This window comes from Cryptomeria japonica, chromosome 3, assembly GCF_030272615.1.
Source record: "Cryptomeria japonica chromosome 3, Sugi_1.0, whole genome shotgun sequence".
Taxonomy (NCBI): domain Eukaryota; kingdom Viridiplantae; phylum Streptophyta; class Pinopsida; order Cupressales; family Cupressaceae; genus Cryptomeria; species Cryptomeria japonica.
The window spans coordinates 759,739,547-759,760,555 of NC_081407.1; the positions used below are offsets into that span (position 1 = coordinate 759,739,547).

Here is a 21,009-nt window from a genome sequence, read left to right on the forward strand (position 1 = left end):
ATTGGACTTTCATTATGCTCAATTTTGGCTTTGTGCTCTTGTAATTGGACTTTCTCTCTCTCTCTCTCTCTCTCTCTCTCTCTCTCTCTCTCTCTCTCTCTCTCTCTCTCTCTCTCTCTCTCTCTCTCTCTCTCTCTCTCACTCACACACACACACACACACACACACACACACACACACACACACACACACACACACACACACACACACACACACACACACACACACACAATCCTTTCTTCCCCAAATGGTGTAGAATTTTGGCTTCCTTTCTCTGACTTGGACATCAATGACAAATATTCACTTTGATTCTTGGTCTTCAACTCTTGCTCCTTTTGTGAGGAAAAATTAATCTACTAATACCTTTTGTAGTTTTTTTCGCAATACCACCAAGACTACTTGCAGTGAGGAGTCAACACTCCTCCTCAACATATACTAACTTCCTCTTCATTTAAGAGGGGGGCGATACCACTACCAAATTCTAGCCAAGATATTAAATTGTCTCCTTTCGAAAAGGTTTTGTAATGATCTCTCCTTTGTTTCAACATATTCTATCTTCACTTATTTCCTTGCAACCTTCTCTCTTAGATAGTGATACTTAATTGAGATATGGTTTTTTCCGTGAATGTGTTACCCTATCATTTGAAATGTTTATAGTACTTGTATTGTAACAAAGGATTGGCATGGGTTCTTCAAATTCAATCTCCATCCACTACAATATCTTTTTTTATCTATAAAACCTAAATGCAACAAGAAACTATTGCAATATATTTTGCTTCTATCATAGACTAAGATATGAAATCCTTATTTTAGCTCAACCATGATATACGGATATCACCAATAAAGAAAGCTATGCCACTTATACTATTCTTTCTATGAAAGACCATTTGGGAGAAGAGAAGACATTACCTCATCAAGCACAAAATTTAAAGTAGTGCTTCAAATGTTCATCAATAGATTGCTCCATATGTGTAGAAAAGAACATCATAAGACCATTCCTATAACTTCTTCCTCCATCTTTTGTTTACACTAGTGTTAAATGAATTAAAGTGCTCAACAACTTAATCCATATGAACCACCCTCAAAGAATACTACTTACATAGAAGATGCTTGTTCACCAACGATATGGTCTGGTACAACTTTCCTAACTTTATAAAAGGGGTCACAGAGGATTCACGTACAAGATTCAGGAGCAATAAATTTCCCAGACATAGCCAAATAAGAATACTATATTTCCTATCTAAGACAACCCAGTATTCATCCTTCATGCCTGCTGTTTTACTTCTAGTGAAATCTTTCCATAGATCTCAAACTGACTGACGCTGATAGCATAGAGGTTCCATTCCCGTACCCAGTCCATATATAACTAAATAGCCTGTTACATTTTCAAGGCCAATTCAATGAGAACATCTTGCCACCTCCAGATCTCTACGGTAGCCCAAGAACTACAAGCATATCATGCGTCTCATGTAGAAAAAGCAGTCCCATTACTACCACTAGCCTGATATTCCACCAAGCATCACCAGCTCCTCTACAACCTCCATAAAATATAACGCACCAACTATACTAAATCCAACTCTAGTTTATATTCTTTAAATTGGGTAAATACGAAGAAGCTTAATACCGACCTCACAACATGCTTTGCAACAATTTAACTGGTCATAGTCAAGGTGGGTATGAGACACTGACCATCTACGTCAAACTTTAATTAAGGCTGACTCTCGATGTTATGTGTGCACACTTGAAGAGTATCTCCATGCTTTTTCACAAATAACAAATTTCTCGTGTGTAGAAAAAAAGGAACATAGATTTTACAACAATCTGTCTGCATGGTTCTTTTTGCTACGTTGTTCGATGATAAAAGATCAGAACGAACTCCATATAGCACATGTAGCTTTTGACTTCGTCGTGGGACATGGTATCCACATTTCCTTATAGTTGGTGGTCTTCTCCATCCCTCATCAACTAAAATTATTTTCATATCACAAATCTAAATGTAGTTTTTAAATAAAAAGAAAAGTTTTTGCAGCCACACGAATTTGCATGGGGCCATTACATTATTTGTAAGCTGGAAGGCTAGTACAACCTCGTTTCCAAAAGCAAATAAAATCTTGATGAAATTATGCTTAGAAGAATTAAAGGAATAAAAATAATAGTCCAATGCACTCCGTGCGTGACGATAATGTAGACTATGAAATCTCATGAGTAAATTCATGCACGTCCTCCAATCTGCATATAGTTATTAGCTGGGGATGGAAGGCAAGCATGCACAATGAAATAATCACGATGCTCAAGTAGTCAAATTTTGATTGTTGGTACTCCCTTATTTGGTAAAAGTTCAAAATTCAGGACCTTTAGGAAGGCCATTCAAGTTAATATACCCCTCTTTTCCAAGCGACTTGCATAATTTAGCTGATTTTACCTTTGATATAGAACTATAAGGTGAGATCTTGTCCAATTCTAAGTGGCTGGTACAAGTCTAACTCGAATATGATAGTAGAGACATACCACACACTAACAGTGATAACAAAAATACATGTAAAATTTAATTATTAAATAATTGGATATGAACAAAATATGGTTGAGACAATGGTTTTCTAGAATCCTCCCACTTATTTCAAATACCTTGCAAAAGAATAAAGGGAATATTAGCATCTAAGTATTAAGGACTATGAGGCCATTATATTTATTACACCATCTAATGTTATTTGTGCTTACATGCTTCATCAAATCATCTAAAACAATCACCAAAGAGTCAACATTTTCAATCATCATCCACTATCCTCCACCATGTGATGAGAAAAATGGTATTGTGCATCTATATGCTTCATTTATAGAAAAAAAATTGGGTTTTGGCAAAGCTAATGACACCTTGACTCTCACATTGAATTTAAACTACTACTTGAATAAGGCCAACAATTCAACAAAAACTCTAAAACCAACTCGCCTCCTTACAGGCATTACTAATTGTCATGTACTATACCTTTACAATGGATAAATGACTACAACCCATCACTTGCTCATTCAAGTAATAGAAACACTAAATAGGCTAAAGAAATAGCCACTAGTAGATATTTTATGATCTACATCTCCTGTCAAATCTAAGTCAACAATCCCTTGTGAGTAATCACCATAGTAGAAGATATAATAATTTATAGTATTCTGCATTCACCTTAAGTCTCTCTTAATTGTTGTTCAATGATCTATGCCAATATTAGCCATATAATAACCCAAGGCTCCCATTACATCACCAATGTCTAGCTTTATGTAAAATATAACATAAATTAGAATACGAAGTAGACTAGTGTAAGGAACATGCAATATATACTCTACATTTAATGGTGAAGACGTATATAATACTTAACTAATAACTTAGTACCCGAAAAAATAGAAACATGTACTAGTATATAATTCTGCATACTAAAAGATTACAACAGAAACTCAACATACTTATTTCTCTCTCTTTTCAATGCCTAGGATGCATATAATTTTGTATGCCATATCTCTAATCATCCATTCATTGTTACCAAATATCAACAAATGATCTATGCATAAATTGATAAAAAGAGATTGATTAAGATCAAAATGTTTTATTTTTAATAGTTAAATAGTTGCTAAGGGGCCCAACACCCAGTAAAGTAGAAAGTAAAGTCTATAAACAACATAACACAAAAAATAGGGGAAAAAAGAAACAATTATTGGCACCTCGATGACTACCATCTAGTACATAAAACCAACCCCACCAAAACTAAAGTCCAATATCTGACCAACTTTATAGGCAACCAACATAATTAGGAAATACACTAGATTATAATACAAAGCATATGAATTAAACTTTTGAAACCATAATTTTGGAGATCATTGGACACCATATAAGTATTGCTTCAATTTATATGCTAATGAAACCTTGCCTTTTACCACATAGTAGTTGTTAGGGGTTATTCTTTTTCCTACAAATATAATTTAATCTTTCTTTAGTTTATTAGAAGTGGTTAATGTGAATAAACATGGAAAAATACATAATCTACATGTACCACTTTCTAACACATGAGTAATTTAGTCACACACCCTCTTTTGCCTTGTTGTGCCTCCTTCCATAACCACTAGATTGTTCTTACCTTTAGAAGGTTATAGGGTAATTAATTTTCTCACCCTCTTTTGGCTTTTATGCCACTAATTATAACTTCTTTTCTATCTTCACTTAAGGAGGTTATGCTACATATTTTGACATTTATCAAGTAGGTAAAACTTCCCATATTTTATGGGTAGTAGGAGTTAATGCACCTATTGGTAGCTTGGTTAGCGTATCAAGAGTATTCTCAAGTTCTCTTTCATTGTCTATATTGTTCTTTCATTTCAGATTTTGGGTCTGCTATTTGATATTTGATTATCTATTAACTGTAGTTGCACATGATCTAGGTCAGACATGAGGTTCTAGCCCGATTATCACTTCCCAAAGAATCTAACATGGTATTGGAACTTGTTGTCTAGTACAGTTAATTTTAATATCTGGTTTTTATATATTTGAGACTAACTGATAGCTATAATATTAAAAAACCAATTATTCTCTTCTCCTACATCCTTGCATAGCCCTAATAATAAGTACAACTTAACAAAAGAATAAGCATCCCTATAATCTACTTTGCATAGTTATATTCTTGGGAGGTTTGCGTGATTGTAGCATTTAGGTAATTTTGGTAGAATTTTCAACATTTCCAAAGCATCCAAAAGGTTGGATAAAGTCACAATTGACTTTTTTTTCAAAAACATCAAAGCTTGGAGGACAAAATTAGAAATCAAATGTTAAAATTTAAAAACTGTTACAGGAGCCATTTTAAATTTTGCATTAGAAACTCATTTTTCAGTCACTAGAAAGAAAAAATATTTTTGGCATGCAAAAACCATTTTTAATAAGTTTGGCACCTTCCCTAATTTCAATCTATGTTCTCCTACTCCTATTTCCATACATCAATATATATCCATTATTATCTATATCCTACCTATATTTGTATTCATGCATTCCCATTATTTTTTGTCCTATATTTGCATACATTTACCCATGATCATTGTATTATATATCTTTTTACAACGGACCATTTTTGTAGCATTGAGGATTGATCTTGCTTGGCTTGAATTTTAAGGAAAAATAAATTTGTTTCAAATTTTAAAAGTCTCCTCTTTCCTCAAAGTCATTGGGAGTTGAGTTTGTAAAACAAGGAATTATCTAGCATGGCTTCAAATTTAAAGACATTAATTGACCATTAAGCAATCATTGACTTATTCATATCTAGAATGAGCTTATGAACATTTTCATTTGGAACTTTAAATGGAATAAAAATATTGTATCAAAATCAACATCTGAGTATCTTTAACACAATCAAAAAACTATTCTAATTAAGGGAGTAGGAGAACATGACCATTGATTATTTCACTATCATTATGATGTAGTTATAAATATACGAAGTCCTTAATAATCAATGAGGAGTATAGAATCTAGCAAATCAAAGAGAAAAAGTATATATTGTGATAGATAAGGTGTAGAGTTACTAATTAGACATGTATAATATAAAATTAATCTACAATCACATAATTAACTTAAAAGGTTAATAATTCCCCATGCAAGTGAATATATTTAGTTGCGTCATATGCAATTACACCAGGGGTGTTCATAGTTTCAAGAAACATTTGCATAAATTAGTTTTTCGAATTACTAGTATGAACATAAATTCAACTAATTCCTATCTATATATTGCAGTTCTTGTGAGATTTACCTAAGAAATGTTTTTAAGTGACAATCGAGATAATATAAACAAACACTGGCTTGACGTTCTACCACTACGCTTCAAATTTGAGAAAAATATTATTCAATATTTTCCATATATTCGTCTTTAGTGAAAGATGACAAGAGAGTCTCGGCAAACAAAACTAAAATAACTAAGAAGCCTCATTCCGTGTGCTCATGCTTGCAAAGTAAGAAAATTGAGGGATTCCTACGAATTTGTCTATAATGCACGCATTTGGTCTAACAGCTGGAACCTTTTCTGCAGGTGAGAACACCCGAACTTACAGTGATAGAGCCCACAATAGAGGAAGGTCTTGCCGCCATACTCGAAGCTTTGGCATAGCTTGAGGATTCTTTAGCCTCCGACGCTGTGAAGAATGCCCCATTTAACATAAGATCTCCCACTGATCTCCAGTTGCCTTTTGTTGAATCTTGGTGCTTTGTAACCTACACATTACCCATACTATAACTATAGTACAACCGTTGAATACTAAAGATATAAGAGACATGAGTTGTACAGGTCTTTTACCTCCTTGTGGAATCGATAATCAGGAGCAAGGAATCTATTGCCTTGGCTGCTAATGGTGGGGTTTGCACATCCCCCGATTGCATACATTTCCTAGTGGGTGTAATCATTGTTCACCACATGAAAGTATCCATGTCGACATCTGCATCATAACATTAATATCTTAAATACTTGAGCAAATAAACTTCAGCAAGTTGTATATTCGTGGCCTTTGTGCAAGGAATACAGTTTCTTACTAAATTCTATTCACACCTGGGCATACGTTGAACAAGCCCTTCTCCAAAGTGGTTGAAAGCAACTGTTACTTGCATTTTGACGTCCTCGATGTAGGCATCGCTGTGTCCTAGGAGCATCACCTGGAAAAAGCCAATAAATATTAGACTTGAGAAATAGCGTTCTATCGACAATTTAATAAATACTCACATTTTTTTCATTCGAGTCAAGTAATAGGCTTTTAATACCCTACCCCAAAATCCTTGGATAAAAAATACAATTGTGAAACCTAATTTCAAAGAAAAGTATATTTATGGAAGACCAAAAAAGCTTTAATAACTTAATAAAGTTTAAGCTTTAATAACATCTCTACACCTCTTACTTAAATTCTCTTAATAACTACTTGCATTCTTATATTGATAATGCTACTCTATGCATTTATTAATATATAAATAAATATCTATTTTATTGATCTACTACTAATCTAATTATAAATAAATGGTAATAATCAATGGATGGATTTAGTCAAGCTAAGGATTACTGGCTATACTCTTGGGTTGACCTAAACAAATCCATGAGTAATAATATGCTAATGATTATAATTAAAGTGTGAGTTAATGTATTCAATTACAATTCATTAATAGCTAAATTTTAATACAAAATATCATTCTAAATTACTTAAAAAGATTTATTACAAAGGAAAAGTATTTAAGAAATTCTAAACATATAAATCCAAATTTTTAAACTATCCAAAATAACCAATAAACTTTTACATTGCTAGACAATATAGGATAAATTGTTACTGCTACACAGATTTGAATTTTGTCTTGAACAAAGATACATTATGAATAAAGGAATACTGCACAAAGTGACATAAATAGAAGGTTGTATCCAAGGAAATCTAGATAGTTCTTTTGAATGAAAATAAAAGAAATAGTGGTTATTGTTCTTAATAGAATGCATATATTATGTGCGTTAATCACACGTAGACACTAAGAGAATGGTAATCAGTAGACACCAATTCCAAATTAATTACCCTTGATAACTTCTCCAAACATAATAGAAACTGATAAGATATGATAAGAGGACATCAACACAAAATAATACTAGATTTATGTAGATACTTAAGGGGAAAACCATGGTGAGAAAAGCTTCTTGGATCTAATATGCAAATCTAGCCTCATAAACTAAATAATAAACTTACAATATTTTGTATGCATCAACCCATAGGAGACACCAATCCCCGAGTCTAAGAAGTGAACACCAACTATAATCATGAGGCGCCAACCTTAAATACAATAATAGTAGATGAAAGATATGATATGCAGATCTTCAAGGATGAAGCTTTAGCGTCACCTTGATCTAATCAACTTTTGACAACCCTCTCAAAGTGCATGAGACCTTCAATTGATTTTTCCCACTTAACCTAAAATTTAGTTGACAACTTACATAACTTTTGCAATGGTTATTAGTTCTACTAGCAAGAATTACTCTTTAAATGAATCCAATTACACTTATGCATCCCTACATTATATATAATCACAACTCATCTTATAACTTATTTATAAAATTCACACATTTGCCACATGCATACTTTAGACCAAACATATAAAAGGCTTAAACCAAGATCCGACATGCTACTCCAAGAGTTGGATGATGCTATTCTTTACAAAAAACAATTAGTTGGTCCTAGTACAATTTCACATGCTTCCTATAGTTGGTTCATCGTGCAATAATTTGACCCATTCATAAAAAAAGTCATAATATATTGTGAAGTGATCTCTATGAGCATAATGTTGACCCTAACTTTTCATGTTATTGAAGTCCACCTTTGCAACTTGAATAGATTTGTCTTTGTGGGTAGCCTTATTTATCTTCCAACATACAAGCCTCAAAATATAACTATGGTAGAATGTGGTATAAAATATTGTGGTAGTGGATATAGTTTTTGAGGAATGAACTTCATATACACATCACAAATACTTCCAAATCCTTCAACAATAAAAATTGATTAAAATGATACTAGTGACATACTATATTGAATGATGTATTTAACATAACTTGACTCTATTTATCTAGATCAATAATTATTTGATATGACATAATATTAATTAAAATTATTGTAATTTTTGAAAACTAGATATTGAGAGTGACATAATGATAATTTATACAAAAACCTTAACTACCTCCTTTGACATTAATGAAAATATAAATTTCAACAATCTCCTCCTTTGTCATTGGTTCCAAACACCAAAAATGCTACTAATAAAATACTCCTTGTAATGGAAATTAGGGGCTCCCCTTGTGTAGAAAATTTGCTTCCATTGTAATTCGACTTTCATTCTCTCTCTCTCTCTCTCTCTCTCTCTCTCTCTCTCTCTCTCTCTCTCTCTCTCTCTCTCGGTGTGTGTGTGTGTGTGTCAATCCTTTCTTCCCCAAATGGTGTAGAATTTTGGCTTCCTTTCTCCCACTTTGACATCAATGAGAAATATTTCCTATCTAAGACAACCCAGTATTCATCCTTCATGCCTACTATTTTGCTTCTAGTGAAATCTTTCCATAGATCTCAAACCGACTGACCCTGATAGTATAGAGGTTCCATTGCCATACCCAGTCCATATATAACTGAATAGCCTATTACATTTTCAAGGCCAATTCAACGAGAACCTCTTGCCACCTCCAGATCTCTAAGGTAGCCCAAGAACTACAAGGATATCATGCGTCTCACGTAGAAAAAGCAGTCCCATTACTACCATTGGACTGATATTCTACCAAGCATCACTAGCTCCTCTACAACCTCCATAAAATATAACGCGCCAACTATACTAAATCCAACTCTATTTTATATTCTTTAAATTTGGTAAATACAAAGAAGCTTAATATTGACCTCACAACATGCTTTGCAACAATTCAACTGGTCATAGTGAAGATGGGTATGAGACACTGACCATCTACGTCAAACTTTAATTAAGGCTGACTCTCGATGTTATGTGTGCACACTTGAAGAGTATCTCCATGCTTTTTCACAAATAACAAATTTCTCGTGTGTAGAAGAAAACGCACATGGATTTTACAACAATCTGTTTCGCATGGTTGTTTTTTCTATGTTGTTCGATGATAAAAGATCAGAACGAACTCCATATAGCACACATAGCTTTTGACTTCGTTGTGGGACATGGGATCCACATTTCCGTATAGTTGGTGGTCTCCTCCATCCCTCATCAACTAAAATTATTTTCATATCACAAATCTAAATGTAGTTTTTAAATAAAAAGAAAAGTTTTTGCAGCCACACGAATTTGCATGGGGCCATTACATTATTTGTAAGCTAGAAGGCTAGTACAACGTCATTTCCAAAAGCAAATAAAATCTTGATTAAAGTATGCTTAGAAGAATTAAAGGAATAAAAATAGTAGTCCAATGCACTCCGTGCGTGACGATAATGTAGACCATGAAATCTCATGAGTAAATTCATGCACGTCCTCCAATCTGCGTATAGTTATTAGTTGGGGATGGAAGGCAAGCATGCACAACGAAATAATTATGATTCTCAAGTAGTCAAATTTTGATTGTTGGTACTCCCTTATTTGGTAAAAGTTCAAAATTAAGGATGTTTAGGAAGGCCATTCAAGTTAATATACCCCTCTTTTCCAAGCAACTTGCATAATTTAGCTGATTTTACCTTTGATATAGAACTATAAGGTGAGATCTTGTCCAATTCTAAGTGGATGGTACAAGTCTAACATGAATATTATAGTAGAAACATACCACACACTAACAGTGATAACAAAAATACATGTAAAATTTAATTATTAAATAATTAGATATGAACAAAATATGGTTGAGACAATGGTTTTCTAGAATTCTCCCACTTATTTCAAATACAAAATTGGGTTTTGGCCAAGCTAATGACACCTTGACTCTCACATTGAATTTAAATTACTGCTTGAATAAGGCCAACAATTCAACAAAAACTCTAAAACCGACTCGCCTCCTTACAGGCATTACTAATTGTCATGTACTATACCTCTACAATGGATAAATGACTACAACCCATCACTTGCTCATTCAAGTAATGGAAACACTAAATAGGCGAAAGAAATAGCCACTAGTAGATATTTTATGATCTACATCTCCTGTCAAATCTAAGTCAACAATCCCTTGTGAGTAATAACCATAGTAGAAGATATAATAATTTATAGTGTTCTGCATTCACCTTAAGTCTCTCTTAATTGTTGTTCAATGCTCTATGCCAATATTAGCCATATAATAACCCCAAGGCTCGCATTACATCCCCAATGTCTAGCTTTATGTAAAATATAACATAAATTAGAATACGAAGTAGACTAGTGTAAGGAACATGCAATATATACTCTACATTTAATGGGGAAGACGTATATATTACTTAACTAATAACTTAGTACCCAAAAAAATAGAAACATTTAGTAGTATATAATTCTGCATACTAAAATATTACAACAGAAACTCAACATACTTAGTCTATCCCAATCAAACATTTCTTATTTCTCTCTCTTTTCAATGCCTAGGATGCATATAGGAACCCCTAATTGTTTATGTTGAAATGTAATGAAATTTTATATACCGTATCTCTAATCATCCATTCATTGTTACCAAATATCAACAAATGATCTATGCATAAATTGATAAAAAGAGATTGATTACCATCATAAAGTTTTATTTTTAATAATTAAATAGTTTCTAAGGGGCCCAACACCCAATATAGTAGAAAGTAAAGTCTATAAACAACATAACACAAAAAATAGGGGAAAAAAGAAACAATTATCGGCACCCCGATGACTACCATCTAGTACATAAAACCAACCCCACCAAAACCAAAGTCCAATATCTGACCAACTATATAGGCAACCAACATAATTAGGAAATACACTAGATTATAATACAAAGCATATGAATTAAACTTTTGAAACCATAATTTTGGAGATCATTGGACACCATATAAGTATTTCTTCAATTTATATGCTAATGAAACGTTGCCTTTTACCACATAGTAGTTGTTAGGGGTTATTCTTTTTCCTACAAATATTATTTAATCTTTCTTTGGTTTATTAGGAGTGGTTAATGTGAATAAACATGGAAAAATACATAATCTACATGTACCACTTTCTAACACATGAGTAATTGAGTCACACACCCTCTTTTGGCTTGTTGTGCCTCCTTCCATAACCACTAGTTTGTTCTTACCTTTAGTAGGTTATAGGGTAATTAATTTTCTCACCCTCTTTTGGCTTTTATGCCACTAATTATAACTTCTTTTCTATCTTCACTTAAGGAGGTTATGATACATATTTTGACATTTATCAAGTAGGTAAAACTTCCCATATTTTATGGGTAGTAGGAGTTAATGCACCTATTGGTAGCTCGGTGAGCGTATCAAGAGTATTCTCAAGTTCTCTTGCATTGTCTATATTGTTCTTTCATTTCAGATTTTGGCTCTACTATTTGATATTCGATTATCTATTAAATATAGTTGCACATGATCTAGGTCAGACATGAGATTCTAGCCTGATTATCACTTCCCAAAGAATCTAACATGGTATTGGAACTTGTTGTCTAGTACAGTTAATTTTAATATCTTGTTTTTATAGATTTGAGACTAACTGATAGCTATAATATTAAAAAACCAAGTATTCTCTTCTCCTACATCCTTGCATAGCCCTAATAATAAGTACAACTTAACAAAAGAATAAGCATCCCTATAATCTACTTTGCATAGTTATATTCTTGGGAGGTTTGCGTGATTGTAGCATTTAGGTAATTTTGGCAGAATTTTCAACATTTCCAAAGCATCCAAAAGGTTGGATAAAGTCACAATTGACCTTTTTTTCAAAAATATCAAAGCTTGGAGGAATAAATTAGAAATCAAATGTTAAAATTTAAAAAATTTTATAGGAGCCATTTTAAATTTTGCATTAGAAACTCATTTTTCAATCACTAGAAAGAAAAAATATTTTTGGCATGCAAAAACCATTTTTAATAAGTTTGGCACCTTCCCTAATTTCAATCTATGTTCTCCTACTCCTATTTCCATACATCAATATATATCCATTCTTATCTATATCCTACCTATATTTATATTCATGCATTCCCATTATTTTTTGTCCTATATTTGCATACATTTACCCATGATCATTGTATTATATATCTTTTTACAACGGACCATTTTTGTAGCATTGAGGATTGATCTTTCTTGGCTTCAATTTTAAGGAAAATTAAATTTTTTTCAAATTTTAAAATTCTCCTCTTTCCTCATAGTCATTGGGAGTTGAGTTTGTAAAACATGGAATTATCTAGCATGGCTTCAAATTTAAAGACATTAATTGACCATTAAGCAATCATTGACTTATTCATATATAGAATGAACTTACGAACATTTTCATTTGGAACTTTAAATAGAATAAAATTATTGTATCAAAATCAACATCTAAGTATCTTTATCACAATCAAAAAACTATTCTAATTAAGGGAGTAGGAGAACATGACCATTGATTATTTCACTATCTTTATGATGTAGTTATTGTGAGATTTTGCCAAGATCAAGAGCTCAATGAAATGTACAAAATAGAGACAGAATATAGGACAAGAATAAACTGTATTCTCATCAATAGAAAATGATCAATAATATCAAAAATTACATACAATGTAGATGAGCTTGCTTATATAGGCAAGGCTTGGGATATGTGAGCACACAAACATGACATGTGGCTCAATAAAAAATAAGGGTAGGTAGGAAATAGGTGTGGGTAGGTAGGAGAAATAATATAATTGTCCACATGAGGTGGAGCACCCACTGAATGTGGAGTGTAACAACAAGATCAACACCATAAAAGGTGGAATTTCTCCTACACACACTATCCCAATGTGGCACAAACACCCAAGTGTCTCATACCCAAACTACTATGAAATGCATTTCCTAAGTAAACTTAAGTAAGTGTAATAATATCCAAGATGAGTAATTATTTACACCAACACCCCCCCTTAAGTGCAACTTAGGGGAATGCACTTAAGTCTACAATGCAACTAAGCAATGCAAGATGGGTCCCGGCTACTAGTCCATGTTAGGTACCCATGTACAAATGCAAATGCATGAAAACCAATGCAATGAAAACTCTCACAAAGTGGGGAAAAAGAGAAAAACCCAATCGGAAAAAGCCCTCCCCCAAAAGAGAGATGAAAACATACAAGAGAACTCTCATAGAAGAATGTGAGGAACAAAACCCCATGTGAGGAAAAAGTCCCCCCCGTATGAGAGAAGAAGAGAAGCTAGGAAGCCCCTCATTAATGTGGAATATGCACCAATGATAGAAGCTCGATGTATGAAGAAACTGCTCCACAAACATCGAACAACATTCCTCCCCTTAGGAAGAAACAAAACCAAAGGTGTATCCATGAAGTCTCCCCAATCATGAAGGGAAGATGTATGAAGAAAACTCATGATGAATGGAATCTCTGAAAACTGCTCAAGTGTCCCCATGTTGATGCTGAAAGATACCCCCTCCAAAGGTGGTAAATTGTGCCACACTACTGAAAAAGGCACTCCAAGATCTAGTGGAGATGGATGTAGAACATGTCCCAAAGACTCACATGTCTCCTCAAAACATAAAGAGACCTCCTCCAACTGCTGTACATAAGTATCCACAATCATGTCAACCTTGAAAGAATGATCATGTAGAGAATGAACAAGAGGGTCAGAGTGTGCCCTCGCAACAATCAAAGAAGGATCACCTTCATCAAAGAGAAGATGAATGTCATCAATGATGTCTCCCAAATCTGCAATGTAGGATTCCACAAATAAACCTGCAATGTCTGTCAAGTAACCATCCCATGAATCTGAAGCTGGAAGACAATGAATATCCTGCTGCACTGAATCACATGAAGGCAAAACTATCACACTATCTGCATCATTAGGTGCAATAGGTGATGTGATATCAATATGAGGAGATGTAATACAAGGCTCAAGAACGGGGTTACATGTGAGAATCCCCATGTTCAAGTGGCCAAAGTTCTCCTCAAAAACTGAACCATCACAAGAAGTGTGATCATCATGTGTAGAATCATTAAATGTGAAATCATCATCATCAACAAAATCTGAAAAGGAGTATAACTGAGATGCATGATCAACCACCCCAGTCGCAATGATAGCTCTAGTCTCCAAGTCTCTAATGAAAACTGAGTCAGGTGTGAACTCCACAACTCTCTTAGTTGCGCCATGTGTGATTTGATAGATAGAAAGGAGATTGTTTGTCAAGTGGGGTACACACAACACATCATTGAAGGAGTTATCCCCAATGTCAATAGATCCTTTCCCAATCACATCCATGTATGTATGATTGCCCATCAAAATCTGTGGCATGGTGCAAAGCTCAATTGTAGAGAACAAAGACTGCAAAGATGCCATATGATGAGAAGCCCCTGAATCTAGAAGCCATCTCTCTGAATTATGACTAATAGTAGCACATAGAGCTTTTCCTTTTCTTGTTCCAAAAGAGTGAGTCTTCCCACTTGTAGAAGCCATGAATGCTTGCCCTTTTCCTTTTGAATGTGAGGAAGTGGAAGTTGATGAATCATCCTTCTTGTAGACTTTAGGCAAATCAATGTTATGCTTTTTGATGATATGTGTGAGCTCATCAATCTTCTTAGAATGGCAACGATGCTCCTCATGACCAATCTTTTTACAATAAGCACAAGTAGGTCTCTCCCTCTTTGGTGAATTATCTCTCTTGGAAGAGGATGAATCTCCTTGTTGTGGAGAAGATGGTGCTTTTTCTTTAGGCTTTGATTGCCATTTCTTCTTGTTTGAGTTGTCATTTCCTTGATTTCCTTTGTTCCCTTGATTTGTCACTAATGCTTGAGACTTAGAAGCCTTAAGAATGCCCATGCTTATCAACTTAGTTTGTTCCATCATCAACATTTCATTGAAAGCATCAAATGTAGGCATTATGTAGTTTGAACCCATTGTCATCTTATGGGTTTGGAAACTAGAAACCAATGCTGCATATTCTTGTGGAAGCTTGCCTATCAAGTTGAATATCAATTGAGTATCCTTCTTATCAATGCCACAATCTTTGAGTTGTGCCCTCAACTCATTTGCCTTAGTGACATAATCTTGTATAGTATCAAATTTCTTGGGATCTAACATGGTGAGATCACTATCAATTTGATATCCCCTAATCTCATCAACTTGGCCATACAAGTCTTGAAACTTTTTCCAAGCATCTTTGATTAGAGTACATTTCTCAATATGAAAAATGAGATCCTTTGATACATACTTTCTTAAGGTACCAATTGCCATGATATTTTTAGTGAGCCAATCCAAGTGACCAACTGGATCAACCTTAGGATCAGCAGGAGCAACAATAGTTCCATCAATGTAATGAGTGAGTCCTTTTTCCATAAGTTTACTCCATGCATCAATTTTCCAAGTAGCATAATTATGAGGAGTTAAGAGAAGAAACTTAGAAGAACCCATGGCAGAAAAAAGGAAGGAACACAAGAGCACAAAAGCACAAGAGACACCCCCCCAAATTCACTCAATCAAAGTACCCCCCCAAAAATGATGGTTTTGGCACTTTATATGTAGTGCGTGTACAATAGGCCACTTGCAAACAATGGCAAGGTGGACTTCTGATTTTGTTTTACAACTACCCCAATAGGCTGAGAACTACAAAGCAAAAGATCAGAAGATAGATCTATGCAATACAAATGCCAAATTGGCCAAATAAGACCATATGATGAAAGCAAAATTTATACCCACAATTGCTGCAAACTAATAGCATATTCTGAGAGTAGACAAAAAATAACGCACTTTCAAAAAAAATAGCACCTGAAAAGGAGTTCGTATGAGCCCGAACGGAGACCTGGAAGTTGCAGAAACGGGGATTGGACAAGTATAGTCACCAAAAATTGAGAGTTATCAAAAATATGTCCATCAAAATCAGAAAATAATTCCACCACATGAAAGTACATGAAATTCTATCCCATTTCAAAACAAATTGCACCCAAAAAGGAGCAAAAATGAGCAAGTTATGGCCATTTGAAGTTGAACTGCAAAATCAAAAAGCTCAATGAGAGGGGCCTACAAAATTTTTGAAAAATGTTGACATCAACAAATTGTAGGGTTAAATTTGACGCCCGTCTGGCCGTCGCGAAAATGTCATCCCTCTGCGTGGCATCCGTACTATACGATCAGGTTGATGTGGCAGATGACTGTGCAGGTCGTACGGATGACGTGGTGCGGTGATTGTGTACGGAGGTCGACTGCGGGCCAGTGGCTACCTGCCACGTGGCTGGTGCAGATCCATCGGTTTTGTAACCGCCGACAGGAGGATGGCGTTGCCGGAGGTAGGAGCAGGCTGCCGGAGTCGCCGGAGGTGGGCCAGAAGCCAAGGCAGGCCGGAAGCCAAGGCGGGCCGGAAGCCAAGGCGGCCGGTGGCAGGACGGGAGCCGAGGTGGCCGACGGTGGGAGCTGAGCGGGCCGGCGGTGGGAGCAAGGCGGCCAGCGAAGTCCTGTGCGACCGGCGGGACGTTCTGCGGCGGCGTGCAGAACGAGGCAGCAGCACAGTCTTCAGCGCCTGCTGCGCGGTACGGTCAACCTACAAGCTGCGGGACATGCAGGGTACGGGGGGTCCGCGGACCCCCAAACAATCCAAAAAAGACTTTTTTTTTTTGTTTTTTTTTTTGAATTATTTTCTTTTACGAAAAATTTTGACGAATTTTTTTTTTTTTTTTTTCGAAAATTTTTTGATGAATTTTTTTTTTTTCAAAAAAAACTAATTTTTTAAAAAAATTCATACAATAATAGCAAAATTGGCAAAAAAAAATTTCTCACCAAAATAGGCCGACTTTATAACCAAAATTCATGGAAATGACCTTCTGGACGCAATGGCAGGGTCAGATCTGGTCTAGGACACCTCCAAAAGATGTTGCTCCTCAGATCTACCTCTTGACGTCGCAATAATGCCTCTTCAAGATGAATCAATGAAGCCCCAATGGCTCTGATACCATGTGATATTTTGCCAAGATCAAGAGCTCAATGAAATGTACAAAATAGAGACACAATATAGGACAAGAATAAACTGTATTCTCATCAATAGAAAATGATCAATAATATCAAAAATTACATACAATGTAGATGAGCTTGCTTATTTAGGCAAGGCTAGGGATATGTGAGCACACAAACATGACATGTGGCTCAATAAGAAACAAGGGTAGGTAGGAAATAGGTGTGGGTAGGTAGGAGAAATAATATAATAGTCCACATGAGGTGGATCACCCACTGAATGTAGAGTGTAACAACAAGATCAACACCATAAAAGGTGGAATTTCTCCTACACACACTATCCCAATGTGGCACAAACACCCAAGTGTCTCATACCCAAACTACTATGAAATGCATTTCCTAAGTAAACTTAAGTAAGTGTAATAATATCCAAGATGAATAATTATTTACATGACCATTGATTATTTCACTATCTTTATGATGTAGTTATAAATATACCAAGTCCTTAATAATCAATGAGTAGTATAGAATCTAGCAAATCAAAGAGAAAAAGTATATATTGTGATAGATAAGGTCTAGAGTTACAAATTAGACATGTATAATATAAAATTAATCTACAATCACATAATTAACTTAAAAGGTTAATAATTCCCTATGCAAGTGAATATATTTAGTTGCGTCATATGCAATTACACCCGGTGTGTTCATAGTTTCAAGAAACATTTGCATAAATTAGTTTTTTGAATTACTGGTATGAACATAAATTCAACTATTTCCTATCTATATATTGCAGTTCTTGTGAGATTTACCTAAGAAATGTTTTTAAGTGAGAATCAAGATAATATAAACAAACACTTGCTTGACGTTCTACCACTACGCTTCAAATTTGAAAAAAATATTATTCGATATTTTCCATATATTCGTCTTTAGTGAAAGATGACAAGAGAGTCTTGGCAAACAAAACTAAAATAACTAAGAAGCCTCATTCCGTGTGCTCATGCTTGCAAAGTAACAGAATTGAGGGATTCCTAAGAATTTATCTATAATGCACGCATTTGGTCTAACAGCTGGAAGCTTTTCTGCAGGTGAGAACACCCAAACCTGCAGTGATAGAGCCCACAATAGAGGAAGGTCTTGCCACCATACTCAAAGCTTTGGCATAGCTTGAGGATTCTTTAGCCCCTGATGCTGTGAAGAATGCCCCATTTAACATAAGATCTCCCACTGATCTCCAGTTGCCTTCTGTTGAATCTTGGTGCTTTGTAACCTGCACATTACCCATACTATAACTATACTACAACCGTTGAATACCAAAGATATAAGAGACATGAGTTGTACAGGTCTTTTACCTCCTTGTGGAATCGATAATCAGAAGCAAGGAATCTGTTGCCTTGGCTATTAATGGTGGGGTTTGCACTTCCCCCGATTGCATACATTTCCCAGTGGGTGTAATCATTGTTCACCACATGAAATTATCCATGTCGACATCTGCATCATAACGTTAATATCTTAAAGACTTGAGCAAATAAACTTCAGCAAGTTGTATATTCGTGGTCTTTGTGCAAGGAATACAGTTTGTTACAAAATTCTATTCACACCTGGGCATGCGTTGAACAAGCCCTTCTCCAAAGTGGTTGAAAGCAACTGTTACTTGCATTTTGACATCCTCGGTGTAGGCGTCGCTGTGTCCTAGGAGCATCACCTAGAAAAAGCCAATAAATATTAGACTTGAGAAATAGCGTTCTATCGACAATTTAATAAATACTCACATTTTTTTTGTTCAAGTCAAGTAATAGGCTTTTAATACCCTACCCTAAAATCCTCGGATAAAAAATACAATTGTGAAACCTAATTTCAAAGAAAAGTATATTTATGGTAGACCAGAAAAGCAGTTTTGAGCACCTTGTCATGGTGAGTGAAAAAGCTGTTTGAAATGGTTATAGCAGTGGAACCCATGATGGCGTCGATCAATCCATCTGCGCAACTTGACAATGAACAGTGGTCAACCCAAATTGCGCTTGATCCAAAGATGGAAATCCCATCTCCATCACTCTTGGTTCTAAACCCATAATGTGTCGGGGAGCTCCTAACATTTGTATTTCCCGCAGGTTTACAGTCGTGGATATGAACTCCATGAATGATAATATTGGTCACATACTGAATTGTAATGCAAGCTCCATTTGCTATATGAACATTGGCACCTCTACCATCAATAGTCTTATAACTGTTCATGATAAGCTCCTCCTTGAGCTGAATAACCATATCTCTTTGGAAATTAATCCACAGAGGTTCGGTTTAAATAACAGCGTGCCGCAGAGTGCCAGGTCGAGGATTGACCGGGTCATCGTCGTTTGGATCTGTAACTATATAAAATCTGCAATTCTTACCTCCAATGGCGTTTTTGCCAAATCCGATGGCACAATCAGCCAGTCTCTTTCGGTTGTTAACCCAGTTAGGATCACAACGCCAACAGTCATCGATGGGGTTCCCCGTTTCGCACGAGCTCAGCTTTCTTTTCGAATTATTTAAACTCCTGCACAATAGTTCTTGAAGTAAATAATCTCAACTGTCTGTAATATATGCTAGCTATAAAAAAATGCTAGGACTTTGAAATTCTCTTAATTGAACTGACTTAAATATCTTTTCTGTAGTGAATTTTCTTTCATTGAATCTGTCTCAACGACGACAATTGTTAATTATCCAATGGCATGATGATATGAGTGATAGAAATTTGTTCTATAACTGCTGCATGCCAACTACAGTTACAAGAATAGTATTATAGAAATTACAGTGAAGAAAACATCGAGGAACAGCATAAGAATAAATAGAACATTTATAATAAACCTTGTCATTTAAGATTTCATACTAATGTACTAAATTCATTAAGATATTGGATTTCATTTCTATACTACCATAAATAAATTCTGTAAAATGTCTAAATCATCTGAAAGGAGAAATGATTACCTTTCTACCATTTGAACTACAAGCTCGGGCTTCTCAACATGATATTTATCACTATTCTCAGCCTTAGTCATATTGAAGGTGGTTCTTATTGATTCCACCATTACTAACTTGATGAAAAAGACAGCAAGAAGAAGAAACAATGGCTGTAAGGCTTGTCTGCTCGCCATTTTGGATAGGAGAAAACCTGCAATGGTTGTATTACATGCTATGGCTTTGGGCTCTGTTATATACAAAATCATAATGTGCAAAATCTGTAGCGAAGGGGGAATCTTCACCCCGCCGTTTGAAAATATGGTTGTATGCACGTTATCTCAGTGCGATTATTACGGTGGTAATGCACATGACTATAGCGCTTGACCTTACCTATACTCATAAACAATAGTGACGTTTCTTAGAATGTTTATTCCGACGTTTTTCTGAATTGAGAGTTTTCTCCAAATCTATTTGAAAAACATAGATATAGAAACTTTCATGGATGTGGTGGAC

At 35.0% G+C, this 21,009-nt stretch overlaps 1 protein-coding gene and 1 pseudogene across 1 annotated transcript; both read right to left on the reverse strand.

The window, feature by feature from the left end:
- Positions 1 to 6,022: 6,022 nt before the first annotated feature.
- On the reverse strand, positions 6,023 to 6,398 carry LOC131058134 (probable pectate lyase 18). Its single transcript, XM_057992124.1, has 2 exons — positions 6,312 to 6,398; positions 6,023 to 6,229 (listed from the first exon to the last, which is right to left on the reverse strand). Exons 1-2 carry the CDS (start codon positions 6,396 to 6,398, stop codon positions 6,023 to 6,025), a joined length of 294 nt encoding a protein of 97 aa, XP_057848107.1.
- Positions 6,399 to 18,619: 12,221 nt separating this feature from the next.
- On the reverse strand, positions 18,620 to 20,690 carry LOC131058133 (probable pectate lyase 18; annotated as a pseudogene).
- Positions 20,691 to 21,009: the final 319 nt, after the last annotated feature.